The following is a 20,695-nucleotide window of genomic DNA, read 5'->3' on the forward strand; positions in this document are numbered from 1 at the left end:
AACCGATTGCTGCTCCCTGCTGTGTCCACAGGTTGTGTACTTTCTTCTACCATAGTATTTCCAATGTTGTATGCTTGTGGGCTGAACCGACTCCCCAGGTGGCCTGCAAGGGCTGTGTCTAGTTCATCTTTAAATCCCTGACAACCAGCTCAGTGCCTGGCACACAGTAGGTGTCCAACAAAAGTTTACTTCCTACGCCACCTACCTCTCCCCTGGCTTTGGATTCCAGAATAAACACACCACAGAGTCGATGTCGCAAAGGTTCACAATACCATCATCCAGGCTATAGATGGAGGCTCTCATTTTTAAAAAGAGGATAGACTCTGGTCCAAATGACAGTTTATTTAAAACAAAGGTGACAAGGTGGAGGAAGGAGGAAGGAGGGAGAACAACAATTCTAACATAAAAGCACATAGGAAGCATCTCAATTTTTTTTTAAAAAAAGGCAGTGGAGGAAGCTATGTCTCATACATATACAAACTGCTGACCTCGATTGGTTATTTACATCCAAACTTTATAAAATAGCATTTCAAGTCAGCTCTTAAGCCAGTGTTATTAGTTTTTGTTACAAAAAGTTAAAGCTACAAACTTCACATTTTTAAGTTGTATGTCTGCAACAGCATTTAAGCTCTTTTTTTTTTTCCAAGTTGGTCTGAGTGCAAGCTGGTAGAAGAGATTTTCTTTTTCCAAACACAAAAAAGAACATGGATTCCAAATACAATGACTATAATCCTGATGAAAATACAGACATAGTGCTTAAGAAAGGATGGGGTGAGAGGATGTGGACTGGGCAGGAACAATTTTCCAGTAAAAAAGGAGCTGCAATCTTTAGAGGCAACATGGTATGCTAGAAAGGGCCCTGGAATAAGGATCAGAAGACCTGGATTTGAATTCTGGCTCTGCCATATTCTAGCTACTTGACCTTGAGCAACAGACTTTACCTCTCTTGAGCCTCAGTTTCCTTATCTGTAAAATGAGGACAGTAAATACCTGTATCACCCAGAGCCATTAAGTTTTCAAAGATAAAGGGTTATTCAGATCATCTACTTCTTCTTGAGTGAGCTATGGTACGTACTTTGTATCTTTCAAGGAATTTGCCCATTTTATTTAAGTTGTTGAATTTATTAGCATGAAGTTATTCATAAAGTTATTAGCCTTTTAATATCTGTAGGATCTGTAATGATGTCACCTCTCTCATTCCTGATATTGGTAAGCACAACTGAATTTTAAATGGTATAATAATACATCTCTGGCAGCAGGTGCTAAATAAATGTTTCCTGGGTCAGAACCTACAGTCTGGAGGAGTCAAGGCTATAGTTCTTAAGTTGCTTTGGAGTACTGGGTCTGTCTGTGTGTCCGTCTATCTATCTATTTAACCATGTATCCATCAAGCCAAACATTCATCCACCAATCCATCCGTCCATCCAATTGGTGGTTGGGAGAAGGGACAAGGAAAAAGAAAAATGGAAATTTGCTTCAAAATTACTGATGAGGAAGCAATAAAGATATTCCTGGAGAATCTGAGATTTTTAAAAGACACAGTTAGGTCTGGGTCATTGTTTACTAGGAGAGAACAAGTGAGAGGCCCAGAGTCCCCTGGAAGCTTGAGTCACAAATGCTCAAGCAATGACTGACACTCAGGGCTCAACGGAAGCCAGCTGACCTATCTTGAATTTAGTATTCAAGGAAAAAAATGAATAGGATTTGCTTCTCTGCTTTCCTGTCACAAGAAAACAAATACACCTTGTCAGGAAATCTATCTCATCCAAAATAAACTGACTTTTGGCCAAAGGGCTCTGCCTAGCTAGACTGGAAAGCAATGTACTTTGTTGGACCAGCATGCTGGATGCACACATGCTTGAAACAAAATAAACCTCAGATCAAGATTCATCACCCAAGAATATTTATGGGGGAAAACCGAACCTTCTTTTACTTGGCTCTAGCTTAGGAAGGGAGAAGAATGGGCATTCCCCTCCTGTCTGGCCAAGTGCAAAATCCTTTAAAAAAAAGAGAGAGAGACTGAGGCAGGACTGTTAATTAGCACAGCAGATGGTGTAGGAAAATTCATGCTCCATACTTTGGGTTTTAAAACTCACTTGGCTGTCAGACTTGACTACTAATTCAGTGGTTTCCCAACCTGAGAATGCCAGCTAGAGTTTTTTAGTCTGTGCAAGAAAAGTGGTCATTTCATTTTTACAAAGACTTGTTGGATAAACAGGGAACTATATTCAATATCCTGTGATAAACCATAATGGAAAAGAATGTGAAAAAGAATGTATATATATGTATAACTGAATCACTTTGCTGTACAGCAGAAATTAGCACATTGTAAATCAACTATACTTGAATAAAATTTAAAAAAAAAAAAAAAAAAAAAGACGACTTGTGACTTTCCTTTTCCCTGTAAATACTGGTCCCACATGGTGATGCTATGAATCCTGACTCTACCACTTACTACCTGTACCACCTTGGGAAAGAACTTTTTTCTCTCTGAACCTGTTTCTTCATCTATGAAATGGAGATAAAGTACTTAATTCACAGAGTTATTGGGAAGTTTGGAGCTGCCACAAAGAGTCTACCTACCTAGCGCAGTGCCTGGCGTATAATAAGTGGTCATGATCGCTAGCTGCCGTTTATTATTGTAGCGGGATCCTCGAATTGTCCTCTGTTGTCTGTACCTGCCACAAGGCTGCTTAGCTGGCCAAGCCCTGCAGACCGACAACAGCCTCTTGCATTTTAAAAAACTTGCTGTAATTGCAAAGAACAGAATCCGGCCACAGAAGAGGAACATTCCCTGACTCTCCACTGATCCCCAGGTTTGGGTAGCAAAAGCAATAATGGAATCAAATTACAGTATCCTTAGGTGCAACCTAGTCAAAGCTCCCCTATCTGAGGGGAAGAGGTACTAGAAAACAAAAAGACAGTTGTCTTTCCCAACTGTCTGCTCTTTGCTGTGTGACTAAGTGACACATGGCCTTGAGCCAAGGCGCCAGAGGGATGGCTCAGTGCTGTCTGCTGCAAAGCCTTCTGATCTGCTTTAGGCCCTACATCTGCCCGCGTGATGCCTGTCTGCTGCCCGGCAGATGCTGTGGAGCTCACGGAATGGCTGAAACTGAACGATCTGGCTCCCCTTGGGAATCTCTTCACAGCCAGTCGCCTACTGAAGAGACAAAGCAAGAGCAAGTTTCCATTAGCAGGATTCCCTGAAACAACTTCACCAAAACTGACACAAGTGTCTTCCCTCCAAGAAGGGGCTGCTTGGTTCAGTGAAGCAGGAGTGAGGAGCCCCAGAGTCCAATTCCAGCTCTTACTTTAATTTGCTTTGTGATTTGGGCCATGTCACTTCTCCTCTCTAAGCCTCTGTTAGACCAGATGATGTCTATGGTCCCTTCCAGCTCTGGCATTTTACGGGTCTGGGTTGAGTCTCCTGGAGAACAAATCGTAGTCTGATATTCATTTACCCTTTCCAGACCCCGTAGCAGTAAAATGAAAAAGAAAACAGTCACATGTTTGAATGTGGGTCTCAAAAGCAATGCCCTCTACCCCTGTCTGTAAGGAATGTGGAGCAAAACACCACGTGTGTAATCTTCACATGGATGATGAGAACTTCAAAAACCTTTTCCCTTTTGCAGACTGAACACAGCTCCACTTTGCTAGGAGTTCCTGGCAGGCCTGTCCCCTTGCTGGATCACGTCTCCTCTTAAGGCACTGGGCAGTGTCTTTGCTGTGACTCTAGGCAGTTGGGAGAGTGGAGATGGATGAAAGGCGTTGAAACTGCAAAGGCCAGTCTTGCAAGGAGCGTGCCAGGCTTCTCCTGGGACTCAGAAAGTAAACACCAGTGCTCAAGGCTTTCCCTTGGGCATCACTGATAGCTCCAGAAGCCAGGGATGGCCTGCACAAGGCTGAAAGCGTGGTAAAGGAACAGGCCCCAACCTAATCTGTCAGTGCAGCCCTGCAAAAGGGTGGGGTTGGCTCCAGGGGGTGGAGTGCCCCCAGCAGTCTCCTGGTGTTCTCTGCCCTCATGTCCCATAGTACCATAATCTTACAGAAAAGAGGCAACTGTGTAAAACTGTACCTATACAGAGATGCCACCACGCCATGTGGGGAATCTAGTTATAATTTATATATATATATGCATATTTATATATATTTTTTTAAAGTCTTCCAGAAAGAACCACTGAAAGCTACTGGGAGAAGAAAAACAAAAGACAATGGGACACTTTCCCAGCTCTCACTCGACTAGGAGTCTCTGTTTCTGGGGTTGAAAACTCTGAGTTTCAAAGCGCCCACATGAATCCTCTGAAATGATATAACTGCCCAGTTTAAATACACACATCAGGGCGGCGTGCTGACCGGCACGGCAGCCCTGGCCACTGGCGCACGTTCCTGAGTTCACAGAGGGGCTGGAGAGATGGTGGAGGCAGCTGGAGGGGCGAGCGAGCCAGAGTTCACCGTCGGCCTGGGGCCCTGCCGGCCTGGCCTCCCTCAGAAGTTTTGCTGCCGCCGCTTCTTGGCCTCAATGGCATCAAGGATGGGTTGCCGCTTCGACTGGTACTTCTGCCGGATCTCTTCAATCTCCTGCTCCATCATGGGGTCCAGGGCCAAGAGCCTCTTCTGAAGGTCCTCCACTGTCCAACTCTTCAGCTACAAGAGAGGTAGAAAGTATAGTCATGACAAGGTCCAGGTCAGTGGCTTTTTGAGACAACTTATCCCAGGAAGAGTTCTTTTTTTTTTGGCCGTGCCACGCGGCTTGTGGGATCTTACTTCCCTGATCAGGGATTGAACCCGCACCCTCGGCAGTGAAAGTGCAGAGTCCTAACCACTAGACTGTCGAGAAATTCCCCTGGGAAGAGTTCTAAGTGCTAATCTCTTTGATTTACTGTTCCTTGACCAGGAACTTAATGAATGAGACTTTCATCTCCCCTCTCTTGTAAATTAATTACATTGGATTCATTGTTAGGGCACTAAAATAACAGTAACTTGGTATATACAGCATAATGATTGCCTCCTGGCTCTCGTCCTACCCGTGACATGGGCATCCGCACGGTGGCCATGTCTCCTTCGGGACCCTACACCAGGGAGGACAGATGCTCGCTGAGGATCAGATGCTCTCCCCCGGCGCCCGTCTCCCCGCAACCCAGTGTCTCGGCACTGTCATCCTAGTCATCGCTAGCATTTACTGGGGGCACCACTCTAAGTGAGCACTTTATATGGATGATCTACGTAAGTGTCTTGGGAATACAGACACAAGCCCTTTGTGTGGGTGGTAGGGCAGGGGGCTAGTTGGAGAAGCCCTGAAACTTCTGAGATGAAGTTTCCGTCATGCAGAAAGGAAAAAGAGGACTTGATATCTGTTAATAATAAAGGCAAGCACTTACACAATGCTCTCCATGCGCCAGACACTAAGTGCTTGACATACATTATACATCAATTAATTTAATCCTCATGACAATCCTGTGATTTCAGTATATTATTATCCCTATGTCACAGATGAACAAGCCAAGGAAGAGGGTGGCTCAGTGATTTACCCAGTGTCTCCCGGCTAAGAAGGGGCAGAGTCAAGATTCAAACCCAGAGGCCCTGCTCTTAACCAGCGTCGGGGGCAGGCAGAATCGCAAAAACACGGGTTTGAGAACCAACTCAACCTGTGCTGGAAACGTGGTTCTGACTCTGCAGATGCTGTGAGACTCATGCCAGGGACCGATCTCTCCAGGGCTTCCTCATCTACAGAAGTGGGACCACAGGGCCTCATCGTGTTTGTTATAAGAATTAAATGAGACCGTGGCTGTCGGGTGGTCGGCACAGCGCCTGGTGCCCTGTGCGCTTAAAGATGGCAATGAGTGTGACAACACACAGTCTTGGCTACAGCCCGGGGGGGCGCCATCTTCCACCTGTGTCTGCAGCTGTCGGGCAAGTGGCCTCGTGGCCATTGCCATATGTGTGGAGTGTTCACTGCATCCCAGCGAGGCCAGGCCAGGCTGGCAGGGGCGGGAATGAATGCCGACATTCTCCACAGCATGTGGTGAGAAATTCTGTGAGCTCACAGCCAGTGTAACAGGCACAGTGTTTCAGGAACTCAAAAGGCTCACTCAAGTATCGCAGGAGATTTATAGAATCACTGGCTCCCTCAGCCCCTTCCTGAGGCCTCACCAGGGAAAGGGTATCGAAAGGTGGGTGAAGGAGCCTCTTTCTGTCCCCCCCTTCCCTTTAGAGGGAAGCGCTGGCCTCCCTAGAAATGGCTTAGTGACCTGTCACCACAGGAATGGCCCTTGGTCCGCTTCAGGGAGGTGGTCTGAGAAGTGAGAAAAGCCTCACAGTTCAAGACGGAAGGTTCTTTGTAATGTGAGAATGGAAAGACTTGAGAGGGTGTGGAAGTGCTGGAAAGTCGGGCTGAAAAAATCCATCTCGCCTTCCAGCCTGTGTGGTTTCACACCATCCTGGAGGCTGGTGTTCTTGGTGCAGGGACACCCCGGAGGGTGATGCTTGCCTAGTCTTTAGCTTTTTCGATTCCTTCTCCAAAGAGAGGACACCCCAAACCTAATACTGAATGTAATTGGTGGTTAAGGACAGATCCTAACTGCACTGGCTGTGTAACCTTGGACAAATAACTTGCCCTCTTTGAGCCTCACTTTTCTCCTCTGGAAAACAGACAATCCCAGTTCCTCCACCCTTGGGGTGAAAAGAGAACTGGACGAGTTCATAATAGGTGTGGCGCTCTTAGTGCAGGACTTCATGTCGTATGTATTTGGTGGACAGTAAACATGCCATAAATGGTAGCTATCACTGTTGTTATTAGTAACCGTTATTGTTGTTGCTGTTATCAATATTATCGTTATTATTAATATTATTGGGAAGTCTCTAATTAATCTCTCATCAATAAGCTGTTCCTGTAACCTCGGATCCAAACCAGAGTCAAAGGAGTGAAAAAGAAAATATTCTACTCTATTTTGGGTTAACAATGCCTAAGGGCTGGCACTTTCCCACAATGCCCATTAACGTCTACATAGTTTAACAAACTAGTTTTCATCCAACCATTCATGAAATATTCACTGAGTACCTACTATAGGCCAGGCACTGTGCACTGAAGGCACATAGGATCCTTCAGTGGAAAGAAAAACCAAAAGCTCCCCAAATCGTTGCCCTTATGAAGCTTACATTTTAGTGAGGTGAGACAGACATATGACAATTAACACAGTAAATCAGTAAATGACTCTTAGATTAGAAGGTGTTACAGAAAAGAAAAAAATACAGTGAAGGAAGGCGAGTTGGGAATTGGGACGGGAGGCTTGCTTCTGATCCGTCCATTTGGATAAAGACTCAACTGCGAGACGAAGAAGTGAAAGTCGGTGGAACTGCACTGGCTTGCCACCTTGTCCTGCCACTTCAGGACACCACCTCCTCCCTAGGCCTCAGTTTCCCCACTTGTAAGAGAGGGCTGCCTAGATGATCTCTAAGGTCTTTTGAAACTCAGTGGTTCTCAAAGTACGATCCATGGATCGCCTGCATCAGAATCACTTGCTGAAAATACAGACTCCTGAGCCCACAGCCAGAGCTGCTTGATCAGGCTCCCGGGAGGGGAGGCGCAGGACTTCAGATGCTGAAGAAGCTATTCAGGCGTTTCTTTTTTTTTTTTTTTTAATTATTAGCACCTTTTAAAATTATTACTTATTTATTTATTTTGGCTGTGTTGGGTCTTCATTTCTGTGCAAGGGCTTTCTCTAGTTGCGGGGAGCGGGGGCCACTCTCCATCGCGGTGCACGGGCCTCTCACTATCGCGGCCTCTCTTGTTGCGGAGCACAGGCTCCAGACGTGCAGGCTCAGTAGTTGTGGCTCACGGGCCTATCTGCTCCGCGGCATGTGGGATCTTCCCAGACCAGGGCTCGAACCCGTGTCCCCTGCATTAGCAGGCAGACTCTCAACTACTGCGCCACCAGGGAAGCCCTCAGGCGTTTCTTATAAGCCCTCAATTTGATAAGCGTGATCCTACACCTTCCTTCTCGTTTTCCTGGCAGTGAAATTCTCACAAAGTAATTGCTGCCTGTCTCTGGTCAAGGCTTCTTCTAGGTTTCCAATTTCTCTGCAGCTCTTTTGCCCTTGATTCTAATCTGGGGGCAACAACAAGAACCCTGGCTTTATCTCAGCCGCCTTCAGACTAATTTACTTGCCCTAAGGCCCTTGGGGCTTAAGTTACACCCGACCTATTAGAACACAGCCAGCCAGTCACACCATCCAGATATGGATTTTTCTGAAAACAAGCTCAGAGAATGGTCTTATGGCGCCAAGTGTAGCATTTCACCTTCCTGGTCCTTGGTGGCATAAATAAATTTCAAATGTATATCCTACAGTAAAATAGCTGTGGTTCTACAGTTTGCTGCAGCCAGCATCCTGATGGAGAGTTAATGCTCATACCAGCCACAGAGGTAGCTTGAGCGGTTTTCACTAGCTAAAGGGAATATCACCATTGAGTATCTCACCTAAACCCTAGGACTGAAACATCCTCTCTACACTGTGATTCCCACAATTCCATCTCTAGACCAGAATTCTCCTCTGAACTCCAGACTCACACACCCTGATCAGATCCTACTGGCTACCTCCGTCCCTTAACACATCCAAACTAAAACTCTTGCGTCCCATCCTCCCTCATCCCCAAACCTCTTCTCCTTACCCCCCGGTCTTCCCCATCTCAGGAATGGTACCCCCATCCTCCCAGGTGCTCAAAATCATCCCCAATTTTCCCCTTTCTGTCACCACCCCCTTGCCCACATACAGTCCTTCGATCTAGTCTCTGAAATACTGGTATAACTCAAATCCAACCACTTTTCTCATCTCTGCCTCCAAGCCCTCAATTCAGGCCACCATCATCTCCCAGCAACAAACAATTAAAAATACAGAAATGAGCCACCCTTATGTTGCCTACTGCATTTAGAATAAACTCCAGCAACTCACCAGGGGCTGCAATGGCCCTACATCTCTGGCCTATCGTCCCCTCCGACTTCATGACCGCTGCTGCTCAGGACCCTCTAGCTATGCTTTATTTCAGATCGTCAGACAGGCCCCACTTTTCTGGCCTCAAGGGCTATGCAGTTAATGATCCTCCTGCCTGGATGACTTGTGGCCAGTTCTTCCTTATCCTTTTGGCCTTAGCTCAGATGTGAACTCCTCAGAGAACTCAAGCAAGCCCTCTCCTGCAAGCAAGCAAGCCCGCCTTATCTAGAAAGGCTGCTGGAGGAGCAGCTGGGTTTAGGGGGAGAGCAGTGGCTTTGAGTCAGATGGCCCTGGTTCCACGGGTGCCTTGCCTTTGGGAGCTGGATGGCCCTGGGCAAGTCTTTAATGTGTGCCGCACCTGCCTGCTTTCTCAATGGAGGACAACAGCATTTCACCTACAAGGGAAGTTGTGAGGCTTAGAGGTGTTGGTAAAGTATAAAACATAGCGCCTCATGAGCAGAAAGAAAGTAGATAAATGGAAGCTGCCACCTTTAAGTCCTTTTTTGGAAAATGGAGGAAATAGGTGAGTAATATAAATAGTAGCTGCTGCTGCTGTAAGAACTGAGCTTGATGAGCTCACAGTGTGGTGCAGGACACACACCCCACTCACAGGGGCGTCTCTAGTGAACTCTGTGTGAGAAACCCCGAATCGGATGGACCTGGCTTGTTTCTTCTGGGCCAGACGACAGCAAAGTCCTCAGATTGCCGGCATTCGGACGGAGCCAGAAGTGATTTCTGATGGGAAGTGATTTCTTCTCAAATGGCCTTAGCAACCCTGAGATTCTGAATGACGGCGTGTCAATGTCAGTTGCACAAGTGGCTTAGAGAACAACCGAGAAGATCTGGCTGGTGTTTCATCACAAGCAACAAGTTATAGGAATTACACTGACAGTGAGCCCATCTTGAATCGGCAGGGTCAAGCTAAACTGAACACATTAGAACATACAGGAGAGTTTCATCCTGCCTTGGCAACGAGGCTCATGGTGAACAAACAATCCAAGGTATAAGATTTAGACCGATTTCAAAGTCCTGCTCCTCTGCTGCCAGAAACTCTCACCTCAGAAGTCTATCATGAGAACGGTGTCATGATATGCCCCTAAAAAAAAAATTCAAAAATGTCATCCCTTCGGGACAGGTAAGTCAGGCTGATACCCTGTCACAGGTGATGTTTTATTTCAGCCAAGAACGAGGAAAGAACACACCTTTGGAATTTAGCAAGATGACAAGGAAGCTTGATAGAGGCTAAACGTCGGATGAAACTACCAGCAGGCCACCCCATTCCTTTACCACCCGCCACTAGAAGGTTAGCAAAAGTGCAACAGAGAAAACATATAAAGGTCAGGCAAAAGGCATCTAAGACATGGATTTAGTTCCACCAAAGATACGTTCCCTTTCTTGATGTGACCTTATCTTTATCTAGGGGTGGATTCAAGATTGGGGAGAGGTGACTCCAGTAAGATAAGACTCTCCGGTGATGCAGTCACCTCTCAGCAGATGAGTGAGAAGATAGCCAAGCAGAAAAGTAAGGACGCTGACACCCAAATCACAGCTGGTGTGGATTAAGTAAGCACTAGATTATTCGATTTCAAAAGACCTTGCTCCTTAAATAAGCCTTGTGAGAATCTTAATGAGAGATTTCCTCTGATTCAAATTGTGGTCATGCCAAATCATGTTTCCATCAGTCCCTCATAAACTCTTCCTCATGCTTCTCCAATAAGGAAGAAAAGTGGCAAAACTGTTATCAGTGAATTATTACTTCAATCCCATTCTGAGCTTATGATGACTTCAAATCAATACATGGAACGGTTACCAGAATTCCAATCAAAGCAAACATGACTGCACGTGTATAAAATATTTACCAAGGTGACTGGAATGAAATGCAGACTTTAAGCATAGGTAAAACAAAGACATCTGGCTTCAAGCAGGCACGGTGATATAATGACAAGAGCTCTGACAGGGGTCAGAAGATTGGCCTCAGACAACCTGAAGACTGAATCCAGAGAGCCCCCTACCCAGAGGGGGTTCAGTATGAATCGTGTGTGTATGTGTGTGTGTGTTGTGTGTGTGTCTGTGTGCGTATGAAGGATGTAATTTGATAAACGGTATAAACAAAAAGACAAAAAGCAAAAGGGTTTTTTTCTTTAAATAATGGGGTTTTACTATAATATAAAGAATAGGGAATTCCTTGGTGGTCCAATGGTTAGGACTCTGAGCTTTCACTGCCGAGGGTGTGGGTTCAATCCCTGGTCGGGGAGCTAAGATTCCACAAGTGGTACAGCAAAAGAAAGGGAGAGAGAGGGAAAGAAAGAGAGAAGAAGAGAGATAGAGAAAGAGAGAGAGAGAAAGAGAGAAGGAGAGGAGGGAAGGAGAGAAAAGAAAGAAAGAAAAAGAAAGAAAGGGAGGGAGGGAGGAAGGAAAGAAGGAAGGGAGGGAGGGAGGGAGGGAGGAAGGAAGGGAGGAAGAAGGAAAGGAAGGGGACTCCCCTGGTGGCGCAGTGGTTAAGAATCCGCCTGCCGATGCAGGGGACACGGGTTCGAGCCCTGATCCGGGAAGATCCCACATGCCTCGGAGCAACTAGGCCCATGCGCCACAACTACTGAGCCTGTGCTCTAGAGCCCGCGAGCCACAACTACTGAGCTCACGCGCCACAACTACTGAAGCCCGCGCACCTACAGCCCATGCTCTGCAACAAGAGAAGCCACCGCCATGAGAAGCCCGTGAACCACAACGAAGAGTAGCCCCCGCTCACCGCAACTAGAGAAAGCCCGCGTGCAGCAGCGAAGACCCAACGCAGCCATAAATAAATAAATACATAAATGAAACAAAACAAACTCTATGGAGATAAAACATAATAAAAAAAAAGAAGGGAAGGAAGGAAGGGGGAAAGAAAGAATAGTACTTGCATTCTCTTGGTTATTTGTGTTTTCCTGAAAGTCATCCTTAAACTTCCGTGACAAAATGAATTTTTGAAGAAGTACTTTTACATGCTTAGAATTTACTCCAACTCTGTTCTGGCATGAACTTTTACAACTTACTCTGAAAATCACAAGGCACCTGCTTTTTGTTGTTGTTTCGGTTTGGTTTTGTCTGTGAGTTTTATAATAGCCGTTGGCCAAAGGTAGTCAAGTTTTGACCAAACCCAGATTTTTCACTGCCATCATGGTTCTGGCTTTCCACAGCAAGAACCCAAAAAGAAATTTCATACCCCAAATATAAAAGAATAATGGATCTCACGAGGCACTGCATTGCTAATATTTAACATTATACCTTTAATTATAAAGATGCAGCGAGTACCGGCTCTGTGTCAGACACCTGTGCTTGGCCTGAACTGGGCAGGAGTAGGGATGACTGAGGGGTGTGGCCAAGTAAGGGTGTGTATGGGACAGAAAGGGTATGGCAGGGTCCTTTCACACTAGAAGTAGAAATAAACGAGGTAGATAAGTCATTAAACCAAGCTACAGTATGAGGCATTACTGAGTAAGTGCCCAATGACTGCTAATTAGAGCTCCTCTGAATTGAGCGCTATGTGCTAGGTAGGCGTTGTGCTCAGCACTTTACATGCATCATCTCATGTAATCCTCAGAAGAGTCCACGAAATAAGTAGTGGTATCCATCTTACAGAGATGGAAACTGAGACTTAGCGAGATACAGGAATTGTTCCCCTGACCCCAGAGCCAGCAGATGTAAGTGGCTGGGTTAGGATATGAGCTCTTGCATGTCTGAGTGCAAAGCCAAGTCAACTCTGTGTCAAGGCAACATGTACTACAGTTGAGAGAAGGAAGAATCCCTGTGGTCAGAGTCTCTGAGAGAAAGAGCTTGCCTTTTTATATATTTATAGTGCAAAGAAGGGGTACTCACTCTAATTCAGGGAAAGTCTGAATTGTAGAATTTTCAAAAATGAAATGCAAATCTTGTTATTTCGAGTAACTATCACATATGAGGTACAGGGAGCTAATAAAATTAGGTTAAGTAAATGAAAGGATTTACGAGTTCACTTATTAATATTACTAACAGCTACTCAAAATTCCTCTGGGTGCCATAGCTTTTCATGCCTCCATGCTTCTGCAGAACAGAATCTCCCTGTCTTCGGATTAGGAGATGCCCATCCGACCCTGCAGCCCAGCTCAAGCTCCCACTCCTCTCTCTGCCCAACTCCCTTTTCCTCTCACTGAAGTGGGAGCTATTTAAGAGTAGGAACTACCTCTAATATATTTTCAGAGAGTCAGGACAGCAGAAAACAGTTCTCAATGAATATTTAATAAAGAAATAGATCCTTCAGTCTTGCAGCCTTTGCTTGAAAACGATACTGACTTTTTATTGGCTTCCCTCAATTACTAGTAAGACACCGGGCTTTTCGGAAGCTTTGAAAATATGTAATCAATAAATAAGCCTAAGAGCATAATATAAGTGTGTTAAGTAAGGTTATGTCAGTTACTCCAAACTGACTCATGCATGCCAAAATCAAAATAGCTCATCCAGTGTAATGACTGCAATAAAGTTACAGGGGAAAATGGACAGGAAAATCCACGCTGGTCTTGATTGCTGATGATTGCTCTTTAAGAAAAATTCTATTTTAAGAGTAGCTCTAAATTGGTTTATAGGTTTCACACTTAAGGAAGACAAACTATGAGAGGAAAATTTTCAGGAAGTTAGCAAACACATAGCCTCCTAGAATAATTAAACGTCCTAAAATAACTGTCAATGTCTAAAGGGGGCAAAGTAGAGGAACAGAGCTGAATATGATGTTCCTGATATTTGAAAGCACTAAAGGGAGACATCAACAGTATCATCGTTCTTGCGGGATATTAATCTTTCAGAGGATATGAAAACCTAAAACACCAACTGCACCAAGCTGCTGTTTTAATGTAGCTGGATAATTCGGGAAAAGGGCTAGCTAATCACACAAGAATCCCTATAAGTTGTGCCTTTGCATACTTTCTTGGGCTGGAAATTTCCAAGGTAACAAAAAGTCCAGGCTCTTTTCTCTCTTATCTTACCAAATAAGAAGAAGCCCAAAGAATCCCCAGCAAAATCTGAAGGCTGAAATACAAATTAATCTCACTTTATTTAATAAAGGTAGTATTAAAAGGTATCTTCAAACATAAATAGGATCCAGTCTAAATACACTAAAAGAACAAAATGTTTACAGAAAACTAGTCAAGAAGGAAAGTACAAACTCTCTGAGTAATGAACAGCACTCAATTTCTGGAAAGCATATAAAACCTCTATAAGCCTTACTGCTGGGCACTCCCATGTAATGAAGGGTCAGAGATTTACAACCTAAGTACCCCAAGAGAAATATTCTCACAATATCCTTTGAGAAAAAAAAAATTCTGCAGCAAAAGCAGGTAAGTTCTATCTGCAAGGCATGTCAGCACCTTTCTGCAATGGCCATCAAGTTTGGGGACCTAAATTCCTTACAGTATCAAAAAGAAAAAATTAGGTCTAGATAGAGGGGGGTGTGTGTGTGTAAGACTTACTCTGCCCAAACCACAAAACTGCTAAATATGGATTTTTACCATTTTCCTTTTCTTTTTCTGATTTAAGACTTCTGTAAAAAGTCATCTTTTTTTAAGAAACTTAAATCAGAAAAATAAGAGCATTAATATGTATGTGCCCTAGATACTTAGAGACAGTCCTTTATTCTTTTCAACCAATGTTTAATCAGTATGGATAATCAAATGTGATTTAATTTATGCCATGGTAATACTTTTCAAATGTGTATCAATTCACAAACCAGAAAACATTCTTTGTAAAGACCATGTGTCCTAGTTTTTTGGTTCAGAAACAATGATCACCGTATTCCTAGCAGTAAGCTCATCCAAGCTCAGAGTTAAAAACACTTAGCTTCTCTGGTATGAAACTGTTCTTTAAAATTTGTATCCTAAATGTCTTCTATAGTGAGCAAGCATCATGAAGAAAGAAACTGTCTTCAACCCGGGGTCTGGCATAAAATTTGGAAACTATAATGACAGGGAGAGGGGAAAATGGTGATAATAACACGATGTATACGGTAATATACCATGGGAAGGTATATTTCATGATTAAGATGATGTTTATATCTGTCTATAAACATAGTCTTTGTAAGTTCTAATTTTCTTAAAACCTTTCCCCTCGTGAAATGTCTGACTGTTCATAGCACAAGTATATCTGACTGTTACTAGCACAAGTATATAGTTAGTACTGCTTTTGACTTGATAGTATTTCTTTGAAAAAGAACAGGGAGAGTGTATCAGTTACCAACTTATTACCTCTCAGCTCTGAGTGCACCCTTCTCTGTGCAATGCTCTGTGATAAACATGCATGTTGAGTGCTTCTCCTTTGAAGTGTATGTGATGTTTTTCTCAGGAGAGGCTGGAGGGACAGTGCAGGGAGGAGGCGGGTGGCCTGAGCGTCCAGCACTGGGGCCAGCAGTGTGGATGTGAGGACAGTTGGTGGAGTGTGGCCCAGCCACGGCCCAGAACCTGGTTCCTGTGTGACCTTGCAGCCTCAGCCTGGTAATAATATTTCAGCAGTCCTGTCGACGTGGATACCAGAGCTCCCACAAGGTTTGCAGGCTCTGAAGGTCTCCTGGCCCCGCCGGTACCCAGACCCTCAATGCACGTCCATGGCACTGGCTGCTGCTTGCCTGCTCCTTGCCTGTTCCCTGCCTGCACTCCAGAGGGCCATGAATGGTCTGCCCAGAGCCTTTGGGCCAGCTCGGGTCTGGCCAAACCAGCAAACTCCTCTGCTAGGCCACAGGCTGAACCCCACCTTCTCTACTGAGGTCTGAGCCCCTGGTAGTTTGTCCTTCCTTGGGGACACTCCATCAGCCCTAGGGAACCATAGAGAGTTTCCCTATACCTTACAGCTCCTCTTTTATCATAGGTAATAACTCCTTGTATTTTTTTTTTTAATTTTTATTGGAGGATAGTTGATTCACAATGTTGTGTTAGTTTCAGGTGTACAGCAAAGTGAGTCAGTTATACATATACATATATCCACTCTTTTTTAGGCCATTATAGAGTATTGAGTAGAGTTCCCTGTGCTATACAGTAGGTCCTTATTAGTTATCTATTTTACATATAGTAGTATGTATGTGTCAATCCCAATCTCCCAGTTTATCCCTCCCCCCCTTTCCCCCAGTAACCATGTGTGTTTTCTATATCTGTGACTCTATTCTATTTCTGTTTTGTAGATAGGTTCATTTGCACTCTTTTTTTAGATTAATAACTCCTTGTAGTAAACCTCCCCCGTTTAACCTACAGTGTGGTTTGTATCTCCTGACTGGACCCAGACTGCTACACGGAGACAGGATGCCGGTGAGGACACACACGAGCACGCGCTTGCCCACTCATGGAAAAACGTCCAAAATGCCAAACCCCGAGGAAAAATTTCAATTTGAAAAATGCCCAGGCAATTTCAAATCCAGAATAGTTGAGAATGTTTATTTACAGCCCAAGTGTAGGATTAAAATACTCTTATTTCCTCCCACTGAAATCTATACTAATGGTGACTAGATAAACAAATTGTGGTTTAGCCATACAATCGAAACTACTCAGCAGTCAGAAGAACAACTCCAGGTACGTGCGACAACACCGATGAATTGCAAAACAGCACACTAAATGAAAGAACCCTCCACAGAAGATTATGCCCTGAAGGACTGACTCCATGCACAAACATCGTAGAAAAGACAAAACTAGCAGAACAAAAAACAGCATGAGGGAACTCTTGGGGGGGATGGAAATGTTCTATATCCTGATTATGGTTGTGTTTACACAACTGTACACATCCGTCACAACTCAGCAAGCTGTGCACTAATTTAATTAGCCAATTTTATGGTATATAAATTTAACCTCAATAAACTTGACTTTATAAAGCAAAAACTACATATAAAAAATTGTGGAAGGTAGTTCAAGTAATACTTAAAGGGAATTTTAGAGCCTTACATGCATGGATTAGAAAAGAGAGATGACTTAAAATTATTAAGTTTAATTATCCAATTAGAGAAGGAAAAAACCCAGAATAAACCCAAAGAAAGTAGATAAAGGTAATATAAATTTATGAATTCAAAAGCTAATGCTCAATGGCAAGGATCAATAAAACCAAAAGCTGAATCTTTCAAATGACTTAAAAAAACCAAAACAAAACAAAAACCCAGAAAACTTCTGATAAATTTGATCAAGAAAAAAAAAGAAGAAACAAACACTAGGAATGAAAACCAAGCTGGAACTACATATTCTACAAATTTTAAAATCCAAAACTTGAGGCCAAAAAATTTAAAAACTTATATGCGATCAAGATTTCTAGGGGGGGAAAAACCCTAGACTTACTTGGAATAAAACCCAAAAGACGATGGACTAAGAAGTCTGGACCACAAGGATAAAGGAAAAAATGTATACTTAACTAATAGAGACACAGAGGATGAAGCAATCTTTGAAAACAGAGATAACCGTGATATTCCTGAGCAAAGTTGCTTCCCCTATAAGCAGGAAAAAAAAAAAGTTAACCCAATTTCCAGTTCTCCCAACAAGGCAGACTACTGATACAACTCCTGAAGCTTCCTCCTGTGGGAGAAGGGAAATCTCCAGGGGCCAGAACCATTGTAATAATACTAATCCCACCTTCTTATAATACTAACAATGCTATTCCTGGTAAATCAAGAAAGCACACAGAAAGGTAGGACAGAAGGATAAGCAGAAGCCCCCCTGGGGTTGCCTTGGTGAGAGGGTAGGATTTAAGGAACTTGTTGTATAATGATTATAGTAATAATTACTATAATATAAGCCAGCATTTTAAAAACATTTATTAACCACTATTAGCAGGTCACTACATCGAGTACTTTTTGTGTATTATCTCATTTGATCTTCAGTAACCTTACAGCTCTAATTGTTAATCTGATTCTTTAGGTGGAGAATTTGAGGTCTGCAGGATAACGTACTCTGTCTCCATCTGTAAAATGGAAAAGTCAGATAATCCCAACTAACCTTCTGGCAAGTTTCTGTGAGGAATAATCAAAATAAACATGAGGGTAGAAGTTCCCTAAGGACAAATTTTGACTGAAATCAAAAAACAAGGTATCTTCAGGCAGACCTTTGAAAGCAGCAGTATGTACTATTTCCCAACTGTGGAATCCCCCCTTCTCAGAGATGACCAGAAGTGGTCAAGAAAACGCTGGACGATGCCTCTTGTTGGAGACGTAGCAGGACTAGAACACACGCCCTTTGAGGCCCCTGTCCATTCTGAAAGTCCAGCACTCTCTGACTGACACAATGCCACAAGAGCTTATTGAGAGAGGCGAGTGCTTCTAGGAATTCCAGACATAGGCCATTTGTTACCTGTGCTTTCAGTGAAGCCAGGTGGAAGTGACCTCGGGACAGCCCTTCCTAGGGCCTGAGGTGTCAAGATACTGCTTGCAGGTCTTAGGATCCATTTCCGCTTGTCTGTTCTTTTTTTTTTAATGTTTATTTATTTATTTGGCTGCGCCGGGTCTTAGTTGCGGCACACGGGATCTCTAGTTGCGGCATGTGGGATCTCTAGTTGCGGCATGTGGGATCTAGTTCCCTGACCAGGGATCAAACCCAGGCCCCCTGCATTGGGAGTGTGGAGTCTTAACCACTGGACCACCAGGGAAGTCCTTTTGCTCTTCTGTTCTAAGCCATCTAGATCTAAATTATTTCTTACTCCTATTCACACTGCTGCTACCCAAATTGACGAAACCCATGGTCTGGACTCTGCTCTTTGGCTCACCATGTGGTTGAAGATAAAAACCATCCTACACTGTAACAACAGAGAGTAACCGGCCATGAAGAATGAACTTGAAAGAAGGAGGCTGCCAAGCAGCCACGGATCAGGTTGTCTCAGAAGCAAACAAAGGCAATGAAAACCAGTGTCAAGCTCACACAGGCTGATATCGTTCTAAACAACCCTCTGGGGTCACGAGCTGCGGCACTAAAGCCTTGTTCTTGGTGCCATTTCAATAACCGAGTTAAAAACCAAGCTTCCCTTGGCTGCTCGATACCCCAGCAGAACAAGGCTGCTGTGGCTCGGGACAAAGACGACATTCATCTGCCATGTGGTTTCTCAGAAAGCATATCTAAACAGCAGGTTGCCCTGGCAATTTTGGATACATATTTCTTTTTCTGACTGATATTCTTGGCTGGTTTTCTGACAGTAAAAAGTACAAGATCTCATTATATTCCCAAGTACAAATTAATTCAGCCTCAAAGCCCAGCTTTACAGGAAAAATAAGAAATCTGAAACAAAAACAGTATAGCTTGTCAGGAACAATTTAGGACAGTCTTCTCACCAGGAACCACTCAGCATGGTTACCCTAGTAAAGACCATTAATGTGCAACTGGTGTTTATCCTGGCTGGCTCCTGGGCACTCACAAGGCACTGCAGCATCAGAGACCAGAGTACTAATCATGGTCTCCGTTCACCTTTCTTCCAGCACAGGATTATGAAAAGAAACTCATCAAAGAAAGGTTAACAAGTAAACAAGCATGGAGTTAGTCCAGGATGGAAAGATGGTGGCCAGAGACAGAGAGAGTAGCATCTGAGGTTTAAAATCCTGGCTTCATTCACACACTCCACAGACAAAACACCAACAACAAAGCAAACACATTTGGTAGTGTATATATGTCCCAGCTAGCTAGCGGGAAGCAGCCACATAGCACAGGGAGATCAGCTCGGTGCTCTGTGTCCACCTAGAGGGGTGGGATAGGGAGGGTGGGAGGGAGACGCAAGAGGGAGGAGATATGGGGATGTATGTATATGTATAGCTGATTCAATCTGTTATAAAGCAGAAACTAACACACCATTGTAAAGCAATTATACTCCAATAAAGATGTTAAAAAAATTTAAAAATTAAAAATAAATAAAATTATACATAAAAAGTAAAAAAAAAAAAATAAAGTTAACGACAAAACAAAAAATAAAACAAAACAAAAAAAGCAAACACAAAGCCTCAACTCCTAAACCTCTCACTGACAAGAAGAGAAAGCCTGGCTTAGTAAGTGCGAATGATCTCAGAGCAACCTCGCTCCAACCAAAAAAGCTCCCAATGCTAAACACCAAATAAAAGGAGAATGAGGAAGTCAATCAAAATAACATGATGTGGGGCTTCCCTGGTGGCGCAGTGGTTAAGAATCTGCCTGCCAATGCAGGGGACACGGGTTCCAGCCCTGGTCCGGGAAGATCCCACATGCTGCAGAGCAACTAAGCCCATGCGCCACAACTACTGAACCTGTGCTCTAGAGCCTGCGAGCCACAACTACTGAGCCCACATGCCATAACTACTAAGCCCACATGCCACAACTACTGAAGCCCATGTGCCTAGAGCCTGTGATCCGCAACAAGAGAAGCCACAGCAGTGAGAAGCCTGCGCACCGCAACGAAGAGTAGCCCCTGCTCACAACTAGAGAAAGCCCGCACACAGCAACAAAGACCCAATGCAGCAAAAATAATAATAATAATAATAACATGATGTGATGGACTATTATGTAACCATCAGAATGATAATTTTATAGGTGTTTCTAATGATATGAGAAAACGTCTGATAAGTGAAAAAAAAATCAAGATGCCATATTATATACACAGAATGATCTCAGCTATGTACAACAATTTAAGTATAAGAAATATGGAAACAAATACTTTAAAATGTGAACTGTGATTATTGCTGGGGGTGGTGGAACCGTAGAAGAAATTTTCTTCTCTAAGACTGGTGGTT

At 43.8% G+C, this 20,695-nt stretch overlaps 1 protein-coding gene across 1 annotated transcript in view; it reads right to left on the minus strand.

Moving 5' to 3' along the window:
- Window positions 1–360: 360 nt before the first annotated feature.
- STK4 (serine/threonine kinase 4) overlaps window positions 361–20,695 on the minus strand; it is a 95,228-nt gene continuing 74,893 nt past the window's right edge. Inside the window, exon 11 of the mRNA XM_061208462.1 lies at window positions 361–4,644. Coding sequence (XP_061064445.1) covers window positions 4,486–4,644 — 159 coding nt within the window. The 3' untranslated portion in view covers window positions 361–4,485. The remainder of the gene's footprint in view (window positions 4,645–20,695) is intronic.

Source organism: Eubalaena glacialis, chromosome 13 (genome assembly GCF_028564815.1).
Source record: "Eubalaena glacialis isolate mEubGla1 chromosome 13, mEubGla1.1.hap2.+ XY, whole genome shotgun sequence".
Classification (NCBI taxonomy): Eukaryota; Metazoa; Chordata; class Mammalia; order Artiodactyla; family Balaenidae; genus Eubalaena; species Eubalaena glacialis.